Source organism: Apis mellifera, linkage group LG12 (genome assembly GCF_003254395.2).
Source record: "Apis mellifera strain DH4 linkage group LG12, Amel_HAv3.1, whole genome shotgun sequence".
Lineage (NCBI taxonomy): Eukaryota > Metazoa > Arthropoda > Insecta > Hymenoptera > Apidae > Apis > Apis mellifera.
This window is the reverse complement of record NC_037649.1, coordinates 5,056,149-5,080,409: the sequence shown is the minus strand read 5'-3', so window position 1 is coordinate 5,080,409 and position 24,261 is coordinate 5,056,149. Positions and strand designations below refer to the sequence as shown.

General features: G+C 35.9%; 1 protein-coding gene across 3 annotated transcripts in view; it reads right to left on the bottom strand.

Annotated features, from left to right (window-relative positions):
* LOC409778 (storkhead-box protein 2) overlaps positions 1-24,261 on the bottom strand; it is a 113,988-nt gene that overhangs the window by 54,638 nt on the left and 35,089 nt on the right. For 2 of the 3 annotated variants that reach the window (XM_006562213.3, XM_393271.7), the window contains exon 2: positions 590-847. In XM_006562213.3, the coding sequence (XP_006562276.1) occupies positions 590-790 (201 nt within the window). In that variant the 5' untranslated portion in view covers positions 791-847. Of the gene's footprint in view, positions 1-589; positions 848-24,261 lie in introns of those variants that run through there. The other variant, XM_016915534.2, reaches the window with a different exon arrangement.

The following is a 24,261-nucleotide window of genomic DNA, read 5'->3' as shown; positions in this document are numbered from 1 at the left end:
AGAACATCCGCCACTTAACTCTTTCGCCTCGTAGTGTGGGTCCTCCTCCCTCTTTGCCTCTGTTAAAGTTGGCTCGCGAAATTGCTCGTAATTCATATTGTCTCATTCCGGCATAACGGTGCATCCAATCAACGCCAATCTTCGCTTCGGGAATGCCGAGTTGTAAAAAAAGGCTGGCGACTAGTTTGGAAGAGGTACATCGTTTTATCGTACGTGCGGTCACAGTCCAATGGAATCTTGTTCCTACGGTTTTTTGTAATAGACCACCAGCAAGATATCAAGAATTTTCCAATGTATTCTTTCAACAATTAAATTAACAATTTCTAGGGGAGATGTTTAATGGAAATTTTCAACCGTATTCTACTGTATGAGACTAATAAAGATAATTCTTTTTTCAAATAATTTACTGTAATCAATATGAACAAGAATAGTACAATATCAGTTATCTATTCCAGAAAAAAAACAATTTCAACTGTACGATTATCGAGTAAAATTAGTCCCCATTTAGATTACCTCTTTTTGAGGTCAAGAAACTCTTCGTTTCCCGAATAAGAAGATCTAAATGAAAAATGGAATGATCACGACTCACCTGAAACAAATTGTAACCTTTATCGTACATCCACATCTCGTCGGCTGGATGCTCCTTGGGACTCTCGCGTTGGCTTGCGTTGAGAACCTGCGGAGGCGGGCCCCTGGTCAGCTGGATCGCGAGGGACCTTTGCAGGAGCAACAGGCATCGGGAGGGCCCCGAGCCCCCTGGGTCCGTCCCGTCTCCCAAGATCGAGGCCATTTTTCGGGGCCCGTTGCTAACGTTTCCAAACGATCGGCGGCGGTGGCATCACGGGGACTGGAAAACAGGAAACGGAGACAAATATTTTTTTATTCCTTACCTCCATTTTTAATCAATAATTATCTTAATTCAAACAAGAGTTTATTAAGATTCTTGTGGATGGATTTTCGTTTTGGATATTGCTTTTTTTTCTTTTCTTGGGGTCGATTAGATGGGTTAAAAATACGTGCTTTATCTTTAGTGCGGTAGTATATCTTTAGTTGGTTTATTATTGATACGTCAATGGAATAATAAGTTGGAAAGTGTGCCATAGCAGAAGAAATGGATTTTTTAGCTGTTTGAGAAATTGTTTTCCTTCGGGTTATTCAATTTGTTATCATATACAGTTATCTTTATATATTACGATACATATAAAATATCCAATTATTGCGTGAAAAATTCTTTTAATATTAACAAGAAAACATAACTCTTTTAACACTTTTATCAGCTACATATGTATCATAATAAGTATAGATTGACGGGTCTCGTGTTTTTAATTCTAATTATATTTATGCACGTGTATCGTTGCTAAATTTTACGATACAATTTCAGTTTATTGATTCATAAAAATGGAATGCGATATTATATAAATTTTTCGAAAATTTTAACGGCGGGAATAATGATTCGATAATTTTATAAATTATAGTAGTGGCCGCTTTTCAATTCCTCCGCCTCGTTTCGTCCATTCGAGGATTAAAAATAAGAAGAGAAAGAAGAAAAAAAAAACGGAAGTTATAAAATAAAAAAATTAGATCGATTCGCTGTTTTGCAAATCCTGCCTTTTTGAGAATGTTCGATCGATTCAACCTATTTTTCTCTCGTTTTCAAACCGATCGAGGGAATTATACTTTGTGTACTACCTGTTTTCCCGCGATAAACTCTTATCTGCACGATTACGCGGAGGAACGATAACACTCGTCGAGTTCGTGGTACCGTTATCCTCGTTTCGCGAAAACTTTCGCGTAAACTCGAGTGCTGTGCACACTATCGATACCTCGGTGGACGTCGAGGGGCGTCGAGGAGGCAACACTTTGGTTACATTATTCCCGGTTCGAGGAAATAACGTTTACCGTTTAAACATCGTATCGACGTCCACCAATTAGCGCCTCTTGAAATCAATTAAATATCGCGAATCGATTTGTAAAATGTCTTTAGCCGATGCCGTATCTCGACGTATGCTTATCGTTTCCTTCAATTAGCATCACTGTAAACTCTTGAAATAACTGCGCTCGCGCTCCTCCAGAGTGTTTGCTAAAAATATGAGACACCTTTTTAGAATGATAGAAGAATTGATGAAGCTCTTTAAAAAAAAGAAACTTCCTTCCAACGTTCTACATTTATATATATATAAATATTTTTAATCCTCTCGTAATTAGGAGATAATTTCTACGAGTCTGTCGAAACTTTAAAATCAAAATATCCGATATTTTATTTGAAAAAGGAAAAGCTCGAACGAGAAACGATCCGTCAAACGGAATGTTTGCGTTAACTGGATGAAGGATGATTCGAGCGAGGCACGAAGAATAATACGAAAGGAAACGTTAATTTTCAACACGACACGTTTCGATTCACCCTTCTCGTTACTCATTTCCTGCCCTCCCATAAGGCAACGTCACGTTTCTCTTTATTGTATCAACAACTAGCACGTCGTCCGCCTAATTGATTTACGTCCTCCCTTCTATCCTCCTCCCTTTGGTCATCAGCAGGCCGGTGAAGGAATCCCGTCCGCAAAAATCCACGTGGCCGCCGGGACTCGGAGGAGTTGTTGTAAAGGGTGTGTTATACAGCAGGGTAAGCTTTCTGGAAAAGAATTATGGGCGAAAAGGGGCAAAGACTTTGACGCGAAACTCATTTGTCGGGAGAAATTGTTTTCCCCGTGAAAACTTTTGTGAAAACTTCGTTGGAAAATAGTTCTTTGAGTTCTGTTTCATTCGAAGGGAGAGAGAGATAATTCAATTAGCTGCATTTTTCCTTTTCGTTTATTTTTCTCTCGGTTTACATTCAAAATTGGAAGGACAAGTTGATGGCACCAAGCGATACTTTGATATTATTTCTTTTAAAAAAGGAGATGTTGAATTTTTTATCAATAATTAATAGAAAATAGGATCTTATCTTTAAAAAGATCTCGAAAGAATTAACGAAGGTTATTTAAAAATTCTAAAAATCCAATTCCTAATATTACATAAATTATTCTTAATAAACTTCTGGGTAACCAAAGAATCAAAATAGATGTTGATATAAAATTCGATCTTCTATTGGAAAAGTGATGTATTAAATATTATCTCTTGCTAATATTAATGACATAATTAATAGAATTGTTGTAATAAATACTGATCATGGGAATAAGTAGATTTGATCATAATTTAGAAATTTAAAAATTCTTTATTATTATAATTCTTACTATTAAATTTAATGAACCTATAATTGATGAGATTCCTGATATATGAAGAGAAAAAATTGCAAAATTAACTGATGAATGATATAAATATCCAGATAAACTTGGGTATAAAGTTCATCCTGTTCCTGGTCTTGGATAAAATAAATTTCTCAATAAAAGTATAATTAATGGAAGTAATCAGAATCTAACGTTATTTATTCGTGGAAATGCTACATCAAAGAGAACCTAATATCAAACGAATTAATCAATTACAACTATAAAGAAAATTATTAGAAAATTATTTAATTCTCAAATTTTTACCAAAATAACGATGGATACAATTTATTTATTTTTCTCTCTCCATAAATATTCTCGACGAGCTCATTAATGCGAGCCATGCAGCATAATAATGATTCGGTGACACGAAACGAGGGGGAAAAAAAAAAAAAATAACTATCCAGGACAACACGTGGGGCGGGGGATGAATATTGTATATCGCTGTATATCGCGCAACGTGGTGCCAAGGTACACTCTCTCGTATAATATAAAATGTCTTCTAGATCTTTTCGGTAAAACGGGACGGGCTGTAAATTTGGCACGGAAGCCCGGCAATTACGGCCGCATCGAATTGTGGGGCCCGGAAGGAATCAACGAAGTAATCTCCCGCCTTTGGCAACGCTCCAAGGCGCGCTCGATTCCAGACAATTCCTCTAATGTAGTGTTGCAGTTTGCGCCGCCCCGAAGAAATTGGACCGGGCGTGGTGGTGAAATTTCCGTCCCCGGAATATTTCCCTCTTTTTCGTTTTTGAACGAGGAGCAGCCGGAGGTCAGTCGGGGATTCATTGCTCCTGTAAACTTTTCGACGCTGAGAAATGGGGAGAAGAAAATAGAAGAACAATGGTCGAATACCTTTTTCCACAGAATAACTTCGATACGTCGTCTCTGTTGACGGAGTAATTTTTTTTTTCCGTGTAATTTTGAGAGAGAGAATTTTTATTATTTATTAAGTAATGCAAGTGAAGAGAGTTTTATTTAAATAAATTTTTGTTAATTTTTTTTTCTAGATATAGAAAGTAATTTGTGGAATTTATTTAATTTGAAGAAACGATGATTAAATTTGACTTAGATAGAGTAAATCAGTTTTATTATTTTAAAGGAATTTTTTAATATTTGGTTGGATTATTAAAAACGTTATTATATCATTCGAGATATAATGTATTACACGTAACACGTAAGATTGAAATCGTTGCATAATTTCGAATTATACCAGCCGTAATAAAGTTGAATTACAATTACAATCAAATTTATCAAACGATAATTTGTTGTTCAATTTTGTTGGAGTAAGTTGCTCGATAAATCAAATCAAATGGAAAGAATTTTTTTTCCCCCGCAAACTTTACCATGTACACGTCAAAGAAAATAAAATTAATATTTAAGAAGACTAATTGCCCCCGAACGATTTTTAGGGGGGATCATAAAAATAGATTTGTATACGTTTTGGATATCGAGAAACGAAAGAAAAATTTTAAAACGTGGCACAGGGAAACGCACAGGTGGTGTTGTTGTTAATGGAACAATAATGTAACTTTCTCAGCTATTCAATTAGCAGACCGTCCATCATAATTTATTATCGTGACGATCTTGAGAACAGGCGAGAACTTTTTCTCTCCCGCAATTGATCGTTAGAAATGTAGATGAATATGGTGGATAGACACGCGATCTTCGCCGCTTGAAATTGTTCCGTTACGTTTTTTTTTATCTTTCTTCCTTTCTTTTTTTGCTCGATTACGATCGTTTCACCTTGTACCATTTCTTCGCCTAGATTGGTCGAAAATCGCGAAAAATTTTAAGAGGGGGAAGGAGAGAGAAAGAAAAAAAAACTTCCTTCTTGGCTCGCGTGATACGTTTGTGCTCTTTTTTATAAGGATAGAGGAGGAAATAAAAATCGATATATCTTCGCGATCAGACTTGGAAACGAGATAAACTTTTATACGAATCCACGTATATAGTACACCAGTTCGATGAATGAAGGCCGAGTGACGTGGTGGAGAGAATGAATTCGTTTCGGTGTGTGTGATTCATCGACGAGTTTTAAACTCATATCGCCGATCAAATTTGCCTCGCGAAACGAATTAACGTCTTGGCGAAAGTCGATCGTTATTTTTCAAACTTCGAAAAATTGCAAATTTAACTAAACAAATTAGAGAATAAGCGGTGAATGATATTTAAAAAAAAAATGATAAATGATAAATCGTGTTATAATAATATAGAGAAAGATATATATATAAAAATATTCTGTTATTATCATGCAAGAATATAGAATTTCTATTAATGGCGAGATAAAGGGAAATTGAAAATTGAAAATTAACTAAAAAAATTAGAGAATAAGCGGTGAATGATATTTAAAAAAAATGATAAATGATAAATTGTATTATAATAATATAGAGAAAGATATATATATGTAAAAATATTCTATTATTATCATGCAAGAATATAGAATTTCTATTAATCGCGAGATAAAGGGAAATTGAAAATTGAAAATTAACTAAAAAAATTAGAGAATAAACGGTGAATATTTAAAAAAAATGATAAATGATAAATTGTGTTATAATAATATAGAGAAAGATATATATATATATAAATATTCTGTTATTATCAGAATGCAAGAATATAGAGTTTCTATTAATGGCGAGATAAAGGGAAATTGAAAATTGAAAATTAACTAAAAAAATTAGAGAATAAGCGGTGAATGATATTTAAAAAAAATGATAAATGATAAATTGTATTATAATAATATAGAGAAAGATATATATATGTAAAAATATTCTATTATTATCATGCAAGAATATAGAATTTCTATTAATCGCGAGATAAAGGGAAATTGAAAATTGAAAATTAACTAAAAAAATTAGAGAATAAACGGTGAATATTTAAAAAAAATGATAAATGATAAATTGTGTTATAATAATATAGAGAAAGATATATATATATATAAATATTCTGTTATTATCAGAATGCAAGAATATAGAGTTTCTATTAATGGCGAGATAAAGGGAAATTGAAAATTGAAAAGATTCCGCGGAAAGAAGGCAGAATGTCACTGACTTCGTTTCACCTCGTGCCAATTTAAAGAGAGCCGAAGACATCCGGTCTTGGCTCGCGCGGGGCAGACTTCCTGCAGTGTGAGTCATCAGCGGCGTGTCTTTGCATTGTGACGGATCTCATTAAGGCGACGTCAGTCATGCTAGCTCTCCTGTTAACCGCAGGTCCCTCCAAACTGACCAGATCCAGATCCATCGATATAGATCGATTCCACGATCCATTCTTACGTCGTACCAATTTCGTTTGTCAGGCGCGCGCGTGTCGGGAGAAAGCGTCCCATTACTAGATTTTATTAACTCGTCTTTGATAAGATGGAAATCATCCCTCATATTTTCAAATTAATTCTTCTTGTAATTTGAAAAAAAATTGAATAAAGTAAAAGAAAGAGTAAAGAAAAAGAAAAAGACTTCAACAGGCGTACAACTTCTCGTCGATACGATCGGTTTCCAATTTTGGATAGAACCCCATTCCGCCCTCTCTTCCTCACAATGGACCGATTTAAATGCATTCCTTGCGTCGGTTATACGCCAAAGGAAGCTTCGTCTTATCCTACAAGAAAGTGATTGCTTCATTCCAAATGGAATTTATCTTATGATATCTTCGTTTCCTTCCCTTCTTTCCTCTCTCCAAGCGGAGAAATAAATCGAAGAACCGATACTTTCTTCTCCGTGCAATATTTTCAGATTCCACGTGAATTAATAATTGCGATACAATTAATCGGGACGATCAAGATCTCGCGAATATCACTGGTGGGTGGGATTGTGCTTCCACGGTACGGTGAAAAAGTAGGACGCACGGTTCATCTTCCATTATCGTGTCGAGAAAGGCAACAAGGATGGATCAGATAAGCCAACTGTAATTTCTTAAAAAAAAAAAAAAAAGGAAGAAGAAAAATTGAACATGATAATTACTACTCTTTTATAATTGCCGCCCGAACATCAACATCTCGTGCTTTTATTATTACACGCTTGTACGATCGGATATCAAGCGTGTGATCTTTTTTAATTCTCGTTCAAGGCCGCATGGAAAATCATTGCAATCGAAATCATTGCAATCATATTTTTAAGATAAAATTTCATTGATCCTTTCTCAAAATACGAGAGAATCCTTTATTTTAAACGATATACATTCACCTATTTTTGTTGTAGGAAAATCTTTAAACAAGCGGTTTATAATATTATTGGAAACCAATATAAATTAGAAAATTATTCGAAAAAATTAAAACTAATTATTGAGTTAAATTTATACTATCCTTTTCGAGAAAGAACGGAAGAAGATCTCAATTTTATCAATCAGTAGGAAGAAATAGAGACTGCAGAGGATAAGCTTGCCTCTTAAAGAAAATCACTTATATTTTTAAAATAAAATTTCATTAATCTTTTCTCAAATACGGAGAATCTTTTATTTTAAATAATATACATTCACCTATTTTTGTAGGAAAATCTTTAAACAAGCGATTTATAATATTATTGGAAATATAAATTAGAAAATTACTTAAAAAAATTAAAACTAATTATTGAGTTAAATTTATACTATCCTTCTTCTCGGAAGATCTCAATTTTATCAATCAGTAGAAAGGAATAGAGACTGCAGAGGATAAGCTTGCTATTGCCCTAAAGAAAATCACTTTAACTTTCCACGGATGTACATAAAACCTGTGCACAGATCGAAAGATGAGTGATAGCTGGGATCGCAACAACAAAGTTGAGTCGTGCTATGATATTTTTATTTTTATTAATTCGCCGATAAATACGCGGCCGTCCGCGTGCATATAAATATTTGTCAGGATTTCCAGTGTCCCTTGCCTCGCCGCGAGAAAGAATATTTGCACAAGTAGGATTTTTACGACGAAATAAATCACCGACGCGCTTTCGATCCGTTGTAACATCAATTTGCCACTCTTTGTCGTTATTCATCCATCTGTTGGTGTCGAATAAAACGTACATGTATTTATATATATATATACACGTGGAAGACGCTAGAGTCTAGAAGAGGCCTTGCATATATTTAACCGTTGCCACGGATCTTTTGATGTAGCACCGACTCCATCGTTGAATGGGCCTCGCCGAGTGTGTCTAGAAAGCGCAAGCCGTGGACCATTCCTCCTCGTAAAACGTGTATAACGGATACCATCGCCCTTAATGGAACGCCAAATAAAGGCAGACGTTCCTAAAGAGAAATTAGGTAATTAAAAGCGAGTCGGATGCACCAGGCGGGATGCATCCAGGCTGTAATTTTACGAAGATTACCCTTTCGTTCCGTGCGGCAAAAGTGTTATGGCCGAGGCTTTGATTTAGCGGTGAACGTGACAAAAAGTGACTAGTATCAATTATCGAGAGAGAGAGAGAGACAAAAAAAAAGAAACGAAGGAATCTGCTTATTTGAATAACGACACCTTTTATTTACACGTAAACGTGAAATTATGGAGTAAAGGTAATTCGAACGACGTTCGAATCTATTCCTAGAATGAAATGTAAAAACAAATCACAAAGGTGGATCGATCTCTCGAACATGAATTATACAAGATATACCTCGATACCCTTTCGATAATTAATTTTAACGTGAAAAATTAATCCCTCCTTGAACAATCGGCGATTATTCTCGACAACGGGATCCCATACGTGGTGTCTCGTTTCCCCTCTCGATTATCCTCCCGTTTTACCTTCGAACAAGCGAACCCGGATTCGATCCTAAGGCGAGCGAACCTTGTAATTTTCGAATTTACGATCCTCCTCGCGGTGAACAATGTTTCCGTCCCGAAACAACGCGCCCCTCCCCCTCGAAGGGCGCGCGTATTGCGCCCTCATTGACGGAATACCTGGTTTTATTAAACGCTTTCGAAAATTTATTATTGAATCGGACAAAGCATTCCGGTTTGCATTCAACGATTCAACGTGACTTCATTGTGTAAGCAACAGGAGGAGCGGCAATGAAGTCGAAGTTGCTCGACGCAGTCGGGAAGAGAATTGTTGAACGGCCGTGTTTTAAATTCGTGCCCGCCACGGTGTAATTATATAACGATGACCAGGACGTGCGTGTATGATATATATACGAATCTCGCTCGAAGCGATCGCTCGACAAATGCTATGGAGGGAGGAAAAAGGAGGAATTGAAGCAGTGTATACAATTATTTTTTCCTGGACGAGATACGTGAACCGATTTGTTCCCTTTTAAACGAAATGAATTTCTTTTCCTCCGGTTGCTGGGAAAAGATTTCAGATTAGGTGTAACGAATCCAAGATGAATCGAAAGGAAGTGGTTGTATACACACTCTTTTGTATTCCTTTGCGAGAATTATTTCATGGAGAGAAAGAAACTAAGCCTAGTAAAGTAAACGTTGCTTTTTATTTAATTACAAGAAGGAACGTAGCTCAAAAAATTCTCTTCTTTTGGATAAGAATTTTAATATATATACCGAAGATTAAATTTCTCATCCACGAATCTCTTTATTCGAAACTGAATGAATCGTGCTGAATAACGAGGACAACGCTCCCTTTCGACGAAAAACTCCTCTCCGCTCGGATGCGTTCGACGCGCGCGCTTTCTATACACGTTAATGAATAATGGAGCGCGTGCTATTATTTTCTGCGGATAAGGTGGATAAGGTTATGAATACGTAGCGCCGCGAGCACCGCGTATATAACTCTCCACCGATACTTGTGTACGTATCTATCCGCGGATAGGGGAGAGGGAGGGGGACCACCCAGATCCGAGCGCGTTAAATCCTCCGGCCGGCAGCAGCGGCAGCTGCCCCATTCGTCCATTACGCTCGTGGGGAGAAGGAGGAGAGAAGAGGAAGAACACACGCGGCTCGACTCCGGCTTTTCCTCCTCGGACGATCTATGGTGTGTACACCTCGATCCCCTTCGTCTTCGATCCTCGTACCATCTTCGATCCTCCCCTCCCCTCGCTGACAACGCGACCAGGCAGGTGTACCTACCTGCTCGTGGCACATAAGCGCAAAGGAATCCGCGGCGGGCTTTGGTTGTTTTAACTCGTTTAATTATTGAATCTTCTTAAAATTTTCATGGTATTGTATATTGTTTAGATTTAATTTTATCGATCTTGATGATGTATGTTGTTTCAACGCACAAGTTTTAAGTTTATTGATCTGGATTCGTTCTTTTTAATATTTCCGCAGTCGCAATTATATTCAGGAAACGGATATTTCGTTCGTCGATTATTATAAACTTTCTATTGATTATTACACACGATGGTGATATTTATCGATAGATAAGGTAGTTTTTATGAGAAATAATTTACAATTTTAATTTTTAATTGAAATGTAATTATGGCGAGTTGACGATTGATGATTTCCTCGCGATCTTCTCTCGTTCAAAATTTAAATAAATTACGACTGTCGTTTAATTTCACGTTTCTTTATCATTGTAGAGTAAATTTGTAGATATATTTAATTTATCCAATTATAGAATTAAAATCTCATCAATTAATCGATCAAACTCGATCAAATCGATGAATAAATAGGGTCAAAAGGTTAAATCAAGCTTCTGAACTTTAAAACTCAAAAAAAAAACTCTTGGAAAGCAATTTTATTTTATCCATTATATTTAATAATGTTTACTAGAATATTAATTGAATTAAATCGTACTCCTATTTGATTTAATTGAAGGTGAATCTGAAATATCTGGTTTTAATATTGAGTATCATAGAAGAATATTTGTTTTAATTTTTTTATCTGAGTATATAAATATTATATTTATAAGGGTTATTTTAAGATTAATATTTTATGGATTTAAATATTGATCAATTAAATTTATTATTATTATATATTAAAAAAAAAGTCTTTCGATTAACCTTTTACCTCGGATTAAGTCGTTTAGAAACCCATGACAAAATTCACACTTCAATTTTCATTTTACACGGGTGAGAATTGATTCGTATCTATCCATCCTTCCCTAGAATCCCCTCCTTCCTCTATGTTAATATCCAATTAATTTATTTACGCGTGTAAAATTGTTCGACGAGAAGAGTAATCCGGCAAGTAACTACGCGTCGGGTATGAAAATAATTTCTCAGCTATCGTTTAACGTGAAAACCCGCCACGAGAGGATTACTACTATTTATTGCACCTCTCCTCGCGGACTAATTTGCGATTTCCAAGATTTCTTTCAATTAATCGATGACTCACATAGATTTATTTCGAACTAACAAAATGTATAATATAATTTTTCCTTCGATCGATAATTTTCCATCGTCTCCACCGATCGCTTTGAAGTTTCTCGTCTCGTTTCTTAATCGCGTCCACGATCTTTCGTTATCTCGTCGAGTTTCTCCACTATAAGCAGGGGATATGAAATTATCTGTGTATCAAGCGTGTATACAAGATGTTTCGTGTAAGTTTAAACATAAGTTTTAAACGATTACAGATAAGATAAAACGATTCGATTCAAATGATTAAGAAATTTCAATCTTGCTTCTGTTACTTTTAATAAATGAATCCATCTTTATATATATATATTTCAATTTTAATTATAGCAAAGTAGTTAGATATTGCATCACAAGAGAATATGATATATCCACTTGCATTGGAAATATATTTAAAAGATATTCGAAATTTAAATTCATCTATCTTCACTCTTCTTGTCTCTCGTAAATTAAATTTTACAAATTTCAACGTAAAATAATCCCGAAATTCCGTCAAGAGTTTATCATAATGTTCTCTCGAAACATCCTTTCGGTGTTTCATCGTCCTCCATAATTTCCTTAAATTGTTTCCAATAGGAAGAAACGATCCTTAGAGTTGTAACTCTGAAATAGACCACGAGTTATAAATTACTCTTACTACATGCATTATGCATTTACTTTCATTTCATTTGTTGTTTTATTTATCCTTAACGCTTTTGCGGGCAACAGTGGCACCGGTGGTTGGTCCTCGTTAACGATACCCACGATGGGAAAGCTTGGTGGCAGCCCATTAAACACGCCAACCCGATAATTACAAAATCGAGCTACGCCCGCCACTATGAATTATCATTTAAATTGTCCTCGAATCCCCTTCTGGATATTTGATTTCCGTTTTCGACGCACACGCAGACGAATCGCAAAGAAAGATTCGCGTATTTCTGCTCTCGAAGGCCTCGAATCATTTGCGTGGACCCGCGAACGATTAGCGGAAATTCTCTGGTTCGAAGGTGTTCGCGTTGCTCCGCTAATGGGTTAGGATAATTTCACGGATGATATTTTTACTAGAGAAAATTATTGCAAATAATTTTGGAATATGATCGAAGAATTAAAGATCTTACTTCAAAATGATCGATGATGATCGTTGATTGATCTCTGAAAAGTGCCGACAAACAATAATTCGATCTATTAATATAAAATTTAATCTACAATCAATTCAATAAATATAATAAATGATATATAATATTGGTAAAGAAAAAATTATTGTATAAAATATTAAATAAAATCCTGATAATCAACGATTTTCACTATACTCTCATTTTACAACTAAATAAAAAATTAATAATAAACCAAATTTATAAAATAAATAAAATAATAATAAATTTATTAATAAACAATTTAATCTGTTATCATTTAATGAAATAAAAATTAACCCAAAAATCCACAAAGTTAATAAAATTAATCCATATGAATAACAATTAAATCTTAAGTACAATAAACAAGAATCTATCAGTTCGATCCATTGTTTAAAAGATTATATAATTGTTACAGGGAGAAAAAAAAGGATGTTTCGTGTATATGTGATTAAAGTATCGCTGGACTATTCGAGCCTGTTTACGAAACGTTTACAAAAAGCTATCATTGTAAAAAAGTCGACACCAATTATCGTTTTTTGTGCCTTTGTACCAACTATCAATGAAGATGACACGGTCAAACTTTTTTATCCTCCGCAACGTGATTTATTGCATTGTACATCCTTTCATTTATAAATTAAAAACATTCCGAAATGGTCCAGTTCGTTTCCATTTCATTTCTCCTCTCATCCAAGGAATTTCAAGATTATTATTCGAGAATTCTGTTGGAAAAATCGAGGAGAGGAGATGTATATCGCGGCTTTATATTATCATAATGACGTAAGCAACGGTAAAACGGTGGACGAGGAGGATGACGCCGATAGGAACGTTTAACCAAAGGATGTCAATTGCTGTTGGAGCCGCTAGGTGCATGGTTCACTCCGTGTATAATGCGGCCTCCGAGTATTATAAATTGCACCGTAAGTTGGACGTTATTGAAGTAACGACGTTGTATAAGATTCGATCTTGGAATGTATATCCTGGTGCGTATATCTTTATGAATTTTCTTCGCTGAAATCGACAGTGTCGAGGAGGATTTCATTGCGGATTTTGAAAACTTTTTGTTGAAAATAACAATTTGTTTCTACCGAAAATATTGATTATATTATTACACTCTTACATATCGTTCAATTCAAACAACATCGTCGGATGGAATTTTCAAAATAAAGCGGATGTCACTTCGAGAGATTTTAAATACGAAATCGCGGACTTTCCAAATAATTTTATCGTATCCTATCCATCGCGTGTATCTCGAAACGAATTCGGCCGTTAATGCATCGACTTATGGAACTGGGTCTCGATCAGCGATAGGCAAACGTAGCGGTACTACCGTGGCGCATTATAAATTGCCGTTAATACACGCCACTATGTTAGGCACTAATTGTCTGGCTACTAGCATGAAACTACCTCTTTCCAATATTGGCCCAACAGAATAATTTCTTTCTTTCTTTCTTTTTTTAAACAAATCTCGATTGAAAGGATCGACGAAATTGATAAAATTGCCTTTTCGATTTATCTTTTTCCGATACGAATAATGAAAACGACAATCATCGAATTTATTTTCGTGGTAACGAATTCCTGATACGTGATATTGAAATTAATTTCCACGCTGTAAAAGTATCTTATTTATACGGAGAAGCGATTTCTCGAAATTTAGACGAGAGGCGAGATCGATGGGAGGGAACGGATTAGAAAACGAAGGAATTGGCGTGTCGTTAGCGAGGTAAATGGTGCGCGAAGGAAACGCGGATTCCGGCCGATTCGATTTTACATGGCCGACTCCCGGGGTGGAAAATGTCATCGTGGGGATCAGATTCTTCTAACGAACGAAACGTAAATCGAGGAATATGAATAAGAATATATATATATATATATATATATATATATATATATATATATATATATATATAATCGGCAAAGGATGTCAACTGCAGTGGAGTGTGACTACCGGTTGTCAGGAGAGTAACACTAGCTGGCAGGATAAATTGCATTGGACGTAACGAGCTGATCCTTGACGATGATGATGGCTAACCAAACCGATTGTTATTAATAATATTTCAATTTGGAAGATAATTTTATTTTAAAAGTATCTCGATTTCTGTTGCATCGTATCGTTATAGATCATCGTGACAATTGTTATTCTATATTCAATATTCAAATATTGCTGGATGACGCGAAGAAAGATTGTGGATAAGTATTTGGAAAAAAAAATATGAAAATTTGCATATTTAAATGGCCAGTGAATATCAAAGATCAATCAACGGAATATTTAATTTATTATAATATATTCCAGTATCGGGTTATTGAAGTTATTATTATTCCGTTTAAAATTTAAATCCCGTTTAAAATTATTGTGCAGCCTGGCAATAAATTTTTATTACGTATGTTGATAATTTTGCCATTCACTCTTAAATTATAATAAGATTTTTCAAGTCGAATTAAAGTTTCTCTCTGGCGGAACGTTCAACGACAAAAGTATAGAAAATATTTCTACACGCGAGAACGATTCCACTTACGTGCTCCTCGCAATTAAATCTCCATTCAACTTGAAGTCAAATATATATATATATATATATATCTCGTAGACTTTCGCGAGATGAATTTATCAAACGGCGGCGTAAAATTATTTATCCTATCGGAGGAATCGAATAAACCAACTCTACATAAAACCAACATAACACGTTTCCACCTCGATCCGACTCTCGTAGAAATCTCGAATGACACAGACAGATTAGTCCCGGCACCCGCAGACAAATTAAGACGCGGAAGAAAGTGCATCCAACGCGAGCTCGATTGCTTCGCTCGAGTGTCTCCTCGAATGGAAATCTACGAGCTTCCCCTTCTCGACGTCGTATCATAATAATTTTCCACGGCGGAGACGATCGATAGTGTATAATACCTGTTCTCCAACAAAAATCATAACGAAAACGAAACAAATAAACCCGTTAATCTAATAATAATTTCGTTCGAAAAGAAAAAGGAAAAGAAGGTGATACACGCCTCGAAAGCATCAACCGTGTGATGATGATAGAGAAAGAGAGCTTGGAGGGTCGTCAAATTTTTCGAATCCATCGAGCCTTATATTATTAATCGAGGTTCCCTCCGGTTTCTCGGCCGATTAATCGATCCATGGGGCTAATTACGGTCGCGTGGATCATTATCGATATTCGTCATTTCGTACACCCGTCCGTGCTCGAGAGATGGAAACAGGAGTCGGCGGATTTTCACTTTCCACCTCACATCGACCTCCTCGTCGAGGAGGATAGCACGCGCCTCGTGTACACGTCCAGAAACTGACGTACGATACGTGATCGCGCGGAGATCGTGGGGAGGAATGATCAATAGGTTCGATTAGCATCGGCGAATTCGTATTCCTGGTAATTGCCTCGTGTCGTTTTCTATCTCCAGGTGTTTCAAACTTATGCTACACATTCATTTCGAGGCTTTGGATGTAAATTGAAAAATTTTCAAACGATATAAATTTATATAAGGAAGAGGATGATCCACTCTTATTAATCGTGGAAAAATCTCTTTAAGATTTAAAATTAAAAATGGGGTTTTAGTTGAATATTTTGTATTATTAATACATTGAATTCCTCTAAATTTAACGTTTTTGAAACTTTATTTTATTTATAATAAATAACACAAAAAATTAAATTAAATTTAAATAGTTTAATTAAAAATATTGATTTGTGGAATCAATGATATTTTAAATTATTATTAAAATATTAGTTTTATTATCTGGATTTAGTTTTTCAATAATATTTTTTATGTTTAAATAAAGAAATTTTTTTTGAGTGAAATATTTATTCATTTAATTCAATAAAGTTTAATTTTTTATTATTAATTGATTATAAATCATTAATATTTATTTTTTTTAGATATATAGATTTGAGAGAATTGAAGATAGATCGTTTCTTGTATCTAATAATTTTATTTTTAATTTCTCTACATATATATTAATTTTAAAAGGAAGATGAGAGGCACGTGAAAACTCAATCTTATCACTATTTTAAGTGGATCGAGAGTAAACTTGTGTCTAAATCGATAATACGATGTGTAGAACACGAATTGGATTGCACGTGTCCTCCATTTATGGGAAAGGGAATGATGGACGCGGATCGTAATTATACGTATAAATATATTCCCCCGACAAGAGTCCTTAAAGAAACACCGAGATTGTCGTATCCATCCGTTAATCCAATCCGTGGATAAATCGGCAATGAGACCGGTCGCTCGGATGACTATCTCTCCCATTGACGTGGCTGAAAAATATGGGGGTCGGGTGTCCTTTCGTCTATAAATGGTTACCGCCTATGGAAAGTGCGTTGAATCGAACGCGAACAGTGCGTGGAGGCGTAAAAGAGATTGCGCGCCAGGAGGAGAGGAATCGATGGAGGACGCCGTATCGAGATCGTCTCTCGGATGAAATTTATGCACGTTGCAGCCTATTTTAGACATCGTTTCGCCAGGTTTCACCGATAGATCAGAGTTATAACTGTGTACAGTTCAATTTACGACCTGTGCTCGTGCGCAAACTCGTGGCTCGGTATGCAAATTACTCCGTCCGAGGGTAATTATTCCCTGAGCGTGATCTCGTTGGTTCCTTCCTCTTGAAATTTGATTTTCACCGCCACCTCGCGATTAAGGGCTCCCATCTTGTACACTCTCGTCCATAAACACTTTGGATCTCTAACGTTTAATCGCGAGGGATTAAGAATTGTGAATTTTATTTTATCAATGATCCATTTTTCCATCTTCATCTCGTCAATATCGAATGCGAAAATCAAGTGTGAAAGGTACCTTTCGTGTGATTATTAATATTTAAATATAAAACTTGTATAAACAACAATTTTCCCGATGTTTTTTCACTATTCGTTATCATATTATCAGTGTCATATCGATAATTAATTTCGTACGTATCAATCGTTCGCGTAAACACATAACATATTTATGATCCCGAGTGTACGTTTACGATTTATCTATCTCTATCTACATTTACCAACTCCATTTCACGAGTTTGAAACACGTACAAGCTTGTTTAACCGGTAATTTCACGATCGATCGATCTTAATCCTAAAACAACCGAACTTGCCCATCGTTGTTCGTGGAACACACGTTTTCCATTACACATCTCCCCACACTCTTATCCTCCACGTTTCACTCCATCAGAGGAGTTAAAAAAAAAGAAAAACATCCTCAACTTGTTATCACTAATTGTCACTTTCGACATTCTTTCAAACAAGAATCTAATCTAAAATTCTTTCAAAATTCTCCTTTTCGAACTCTCGATTGTAAAAAGAAAAACCGAATCAATCCGATAGGAATTTTTCCTTTAAATTTCGCAAGCCAGTAATCCTACAGCCTTCTAATAATCCTAGTTTCCTTTCCCAAACTCTTATCCATTAAAATCACCGCCGACGAAGATAATTAATCGATGGATATTACCCGATGCTTGAAATTAGTACCCGTAATTTACTAAATTTATCCCAGCACGGAGAAAATCGCGGCCTCGATCAATGCTTACACTCTATTGTTCCATGAACGCTCGTAATAAACGTGTAGAAAAGACGAGATAGAGAGAGAGAAAGAGTTTTTCCTCGTTGCTTTTCACGGAAGAAAGTGTATCCGTGGGAGGGAAACGGGTGGTGCCTCTTATCCTCTTCGAGATATCGAGCAACGGAGGGGAGAAAGGGAGTCGGTTTAATATCGGTGCATGTATCGAGGCGAGGGTATCAGGGCCAGATAGCAGTGGTGGTTATGCATCGACTAGACCAATTACCGTTAGTTGTTCGGCTGCCGTTGGAAAATGATTTATCGTGGATTGTCCTCGTGGATGAAATTTATAGAGCTTGTCTCTTTGGAGAGAGAGAGAAAATAATCGAAACGCGTGCTCGATTCCGATCGTTATTAAACACGGGGAGGGGGAATTGGCAGCTCGTCGACACGCGTGAGAATTGTACACGTTTTGGGGGATCATCTGTCTCCTTGCCAATTTTGATGAAATTCGAAATTTTCAGTGGCTATTTAATTTTCGTACATTGTTTGAAAAGGAACGAAACTTTCGAAATTTGTGCAAGTTGAATTAATTTAATTGGCTAGCTTTTTGCGATGGATTGATTTTTAAACTATTTTGATGCAAATGTATAGTAAATAGTTCTCAAGAATTTCTTTTAAATTTATAACACTGATGTGATCAATAGATAGATATTTTTGAGGATCTTCGTTTAAGATCCTGAATAAAAAATTGTCGGTTATTTCGTAATAAGAAAGGAATACTCAGCAAAAATTAAATTTCAATATTTTTTACTACTCCAATCATTTCCATTCTCGGTTATCAACGAGAGTAACTTGTAAATTTGCACGTGACAAAAGAACCTTTCAAATATTCCCACAAATGACTCATAATTTAACCGATCCAACGTAACAACATTCCCATAATAATTAGCCCGATAAACATATACAATAAACTCTGGATCGAGAGTTTTCGTTGCAGCGCAATTCTCGAGCGAGGAGAATTTATCGTTTGAAAACGATACGTGTTTCGTGCCGTGGCGCAGGTGAGACGAATCGGTGCAGTTCGAAAGAGGGGAAAGGAAAAGAAAAAAATTGCCATATGAAACCAACCCAGCACACACACACACACACATACACGCTTGGAGACTCGAAGTAAATCGGAGTAATTAAATTACTAATGTACGGTCGATTGGAAAGGAAAGAGAAAAAAAAATAGGAAAGAAAAAGAAAAAGAAACGCTCGTTGAAACGAATCCAACGTTGGAATTGCGAATTCTATTTATAATTCTTTCCATTGTTCGTTTCTTTATCTCTCTTCCTTCCTTTTTCTCCAAGAGATTCTAGATGTCGCGTTCTTGATCGTGTTAAGTTGTCGTTAGATTGTCGTTCCATTACACTCGAAGGAGGAGGAGACCTTGATAGACGCGGAACACGCGAGTTTCTCGGTTAAAATCACTCTTGCTTTTGCTTTTTTTCCTTCTTCTTCTTCTTCTTCTTTAGGTTCGTTCTTCGCGCAGGCAAGGACAGACAAGAAGCCTTTCTCCGGCGGTTGAACCGGCCTCTTTCACCCGTTGCACAAAGGCCGATGCACAGGTCCTTGTATTATTTTTAATATTCTCGTTTTATCTCGAAATTCCTCGTTGAAAATATCGCTTCGAAAATTGAAGAACCGTGTTTCTCGATCGGGAATATTGTTCGTTGTATCGTTCGAAGGAAAGATAAAATTTCACTTAATCGACTTAAGCCTTTTAACTGTGTGTCCATTATTATCCGTCTTCGTTTCACGATGCAAGGATAACAAGAGATTCGCAATTATTCCATTTCATATATGTTTAGTCAGATCTTTTTTTCCTATTTCATTCGAAATTATATTTAAAACAGGGAAAAAAAAATGGGAATGGTTCGTACAAATGACATATTCCATGAAATATTATAACAGTCTACGTGTCTGCTTTCTATATAAATACGATGAAATATCTTTTGAGAAAGATAAGGAGATATGTTATACAATATAACAGTTTTTCTTTAAATAGATACGTAAGAGATTATAGTTTAACGTCAACTTTAATTTCATACAGAGATGGATTATGAAATACTAAACAATTTATGTAGAAAAATTATTTTGATCCAAGTTTTAACTAATGATTTTTCGATATTAATTTTAATTATATAATTTATATTATAATATATATAAAATGGCAGTTATAACGTTTCTCAATATTAAATTTTCATCAAATTAAAACATTCCTTTCTTTTAAATAACAAAAATTCAATCGTCGAGATCAATTGCATTTGATAAAAAGAGCAATGGAACAGTAAACTCGAAATATTTTGAGGGAGGAAGTGGCGAGAACAGAGATAACCGTGAATCGACAATAATTTTGATCAATGTGATGGATGTCCCGTACGTTCCAGAAAAGTTGAACAGTTAGGAAAGAACAGAATTTTATCCAGGCTTGCAAAATGTCAAATGACAACCAGTTTCTACTTCGTGAAACGTTCCATCTACCGGCTCCTTCCCCCTTTCCCTCCCCAAGTTCAACACTTTTGGAACGAGTAACGCGTAATATGATAAATTGGAGTTGAAAGAATCCGGATTCCCTCGACACATGCCGCATGATTGAGTTCGCGAGTTGGAATAACACTAGTTGTGGAGCCTAGAATGGAGGAGAAAGCCTTGCCAAATGTTTGTTCTGGAAGAGGATATCTTATACGAACAAACGGAATAATACTCGAGTAAACTCAAAATATGCTTCACGTTTGTATACACAACCATTACAATTCGCATACAATTTTAGATATTTATGAGTTTTATTTTAAATGAAACGTCGTTTAACGATTACGATTCTATCCTAAATTTATACTCAACGATAATAAAAATTAATGTAATACGCAAGAAGAAGATTTTAACCGATTTAACGGAAATCAATAAGTTTCCAAAAAGTTTAGTGGACAAAGAGACGACGAAAGGGCGATGAACGAAGGAAAAGCGGGCGAGGAGGAAAGCGAAATAGAATGGTTGGACTCTCGAGCGATTTCCCTCCTTAACGCGGCTGCTTCACGCCCGTCGAGCGCGATTAACGCCCGCCGTGTAATATTCGTCGACGAGATTTCTACTAGTTGACTCTCGTCTGACGTGCGGTTGGCCTCTCCTGTAACCTTATAGCCGTGCCAGCATCGTGTACACGCACGTGGAGAGAAGGAACCGGCGAGGAAACTGGCCGACGAGACGAAGATTAGCTTCGAGCAGGCTGTGTACATACACGTATATATATATATATATATAGAGGATCGAGAGAAAAGATCCGGTGAAAACGATTTGCAATCGTGTCTCCTTCGTTCCAACAATCCTGAGATAGATCGGTTCCTGATATATCGATCGGTCGAGAATCGAAACGCTGTTTGAAAAGTTTTAGGAATCTTGAGAATCAAGCCGAGTAGATAATAACGTGAATAAATGAGAAGTTTCGAAAGTTGAAGGAATAAAGGATTCTTTTTCGCGTAAGAAATTATTAAAACTTTCGAACGCGAAGGTTTCGAAAGGCTTGTGAATTTTGTTGAATTGTGATTCGAATCTGTCGTCGATTTTCGAAAAGAACTCGTTGACGTGTGTCAAAACGGAAATTGGTTTAAATCGTAATTTATACTATGTGTAAACGTGTACATGATACTTTATGATAACTTTCACTGGGATGTGACTTGTTTGGACGACGATGACAGGCTTTTTCATTGAGTAATTGGGATTCCGATTTGCGTATATATCGTTTCTGCATTATAAACGTTGGACATAGTGCTTCCTGTTAAAGGAGTGTTTGCTTGTCTTTCCCACGGCATCGAGAAGTTGGCTGTTGGCTATTTAGGAGATACGAGAGAGCGCGCGAGGAGATAGTATTGAATCTTTAACGACTTCCGTTCGGTCTTCAGGAACTCGAAGATCGATCCACCTTGACACGTCTGATGTGTGGGATGAGTGACGGTCGAAGCGAGGTCTCGTTGTTGAGATAAATGAACAAGTATTGCCTCTTTGATTTGAAGCGTTTTCTTCGAAGCGTTGGTGTAGAATGTTTTTCACACGGTCTCTCTGACTGACCTCTTGGAAAAGGACAAGATAAAATCCTTAGATTAGATCCGTACCTCGGATGTATTTATTTACTGTGCATAATGATATCGTTAAACGATCGCCTAGGTATCCCTAGATATTTTGTCGAGTGTATATAAAAACAAATTACACCTAGAAATACAGTTTGTTTCTATAATCTAACTTATTAATAGATCATTCTTAACGTATTTCAACTAACGAATCAGTAAATTAATTAATAAATTAATAATTCGTTAAATTGCGCAAACTATCTAGATGTCCCTAGATATTTCGTTAAGAACAAATTAAATATCTAAAGATCCAAAAAAAAAGAAATGCACTCGATATATTTAAACTAATGATTTCACGTATAAAATCTACGTGAATTATCTAGGTATCCCTAGATATTTTGTCGAGTGTATATAAAAACAAATTATACCTAGAAATATAGTTTGTTTCTATAATCTAATTTATTAATAGATCATTCTTAACGTATTTCAACTAACGAATCAGTAAATTAATTAATAAATTAATAATTCATTAAATTGCACAAACTATCTAGATGTCCCTAGATATTTCGTTAAGAACAAATTAAATATCTAAAGATCCAAAAAAAAAAGAAATGCACTGGATATATTTAAACTAATGATTTCACGTATAAAATCTACGTGGATTATCTAGGTATCCCTAAATATTCACCAAGTACATAGAAGAAAGAAACAACACAGCTATATCAAAGTTTCCTTCTTTAAATTTCTTCAAACTTCTTCAAACGCGTATGCAACATTTCATCATCGATCTCTTATCAATCGATAAAGAAAGTTATCAAAACTTTCTTATGCTAAAACCGCACGCAACAACGTTCCCTTATCCCCTTGTCGAACACGAATCGATTCATTCCCCGGGCTGTCAAATATTTACAAATCTGACGTATCCATTCGTTAGATCCATCCAACAGTCGGACAGGCGAGCGTGTATAAACGCGGTATTATGCTATTTCCTCTTGATCCCGTGGCGAAACGTTGGGAGAAAGAGGCCGGCAGGAAAAGATCCGGGGCCCTACGGGCGCGGAGGCAGAAACGGGGCAAAAAGCACCGATGATCCGATCCTTGGTCCTGAATAGGCTCGGCCATTCAATTATGTAGAGGCGCTGTTTAACGCAGCCCCCTTCAAAGAAAAGATAACGAGCTCTCTTTTCCCTTGGCTTCTCTCCTTGGCTGGTTATAGGCGCCGACTCGAGAGTGCGCCGCTTCACGGATTTTTCGCCGTGAAACGGCTTTTTGCCTACACTCTCTCTCTCTCTCTCTATCTTTCTTTTTCTCTTCCTGTTTCTCTGCCGCGTCTCTCGCTAAGTACGTGAGTCTAAGCGGCCCCGGCTCGTCCCTAAGCGGGTGGAACGGTTGAATTGTCCTTTAGAGGATCGATAATCGTTTTACGCGCCAATCCTGAACAGTTTTTGCTACGTGATGCGCCCGAATCGACGATTGGGAGAGAAAGCTCGATGCCACGGGTATCGCTTCTGGGAATTCGCTCGACTTGTATGGAATATTGCGGGGCAAATGGGCTGACTTTCGACGAATCACGGACATTGATGAAATTAAATTATGGGAGGGAAAAGTTAAATTTTTAAGGTGTTTCTCTAAAGGGAATTTGGACGTCTCGATTTTCTCTTCTAAATTGAAGCTTTACTTTTTATGTTACTTTGCGATCTATCTATTAGTGTGTATATAAAGTGCTCAACGATACGTAATTGTTCTAGAAACTTCTCATCAAAATTGAAACATAAGGAAATGTAATAATTGAACCAATTAGTCCTTAAAAATAGATAAAGATTGAACAACACTCGTCAAGAAATTTATCAAGTAATATTAGAATTATTATGAAGAAGAAAGAAAGATATTTTTAGAATAATTAAAAATAATATATTATCAAAAAAAAATAGTTTATACTATATTATGAAAAGAATTATTAATAATCAATTATTACTCAACTTATTTCTTTCGATAAAATTAATATAAACTTACTAAAAACTTTGTATCGAGAATTCGATCACCTGTTCTGTTCGATCAAATTTTTCAAACATT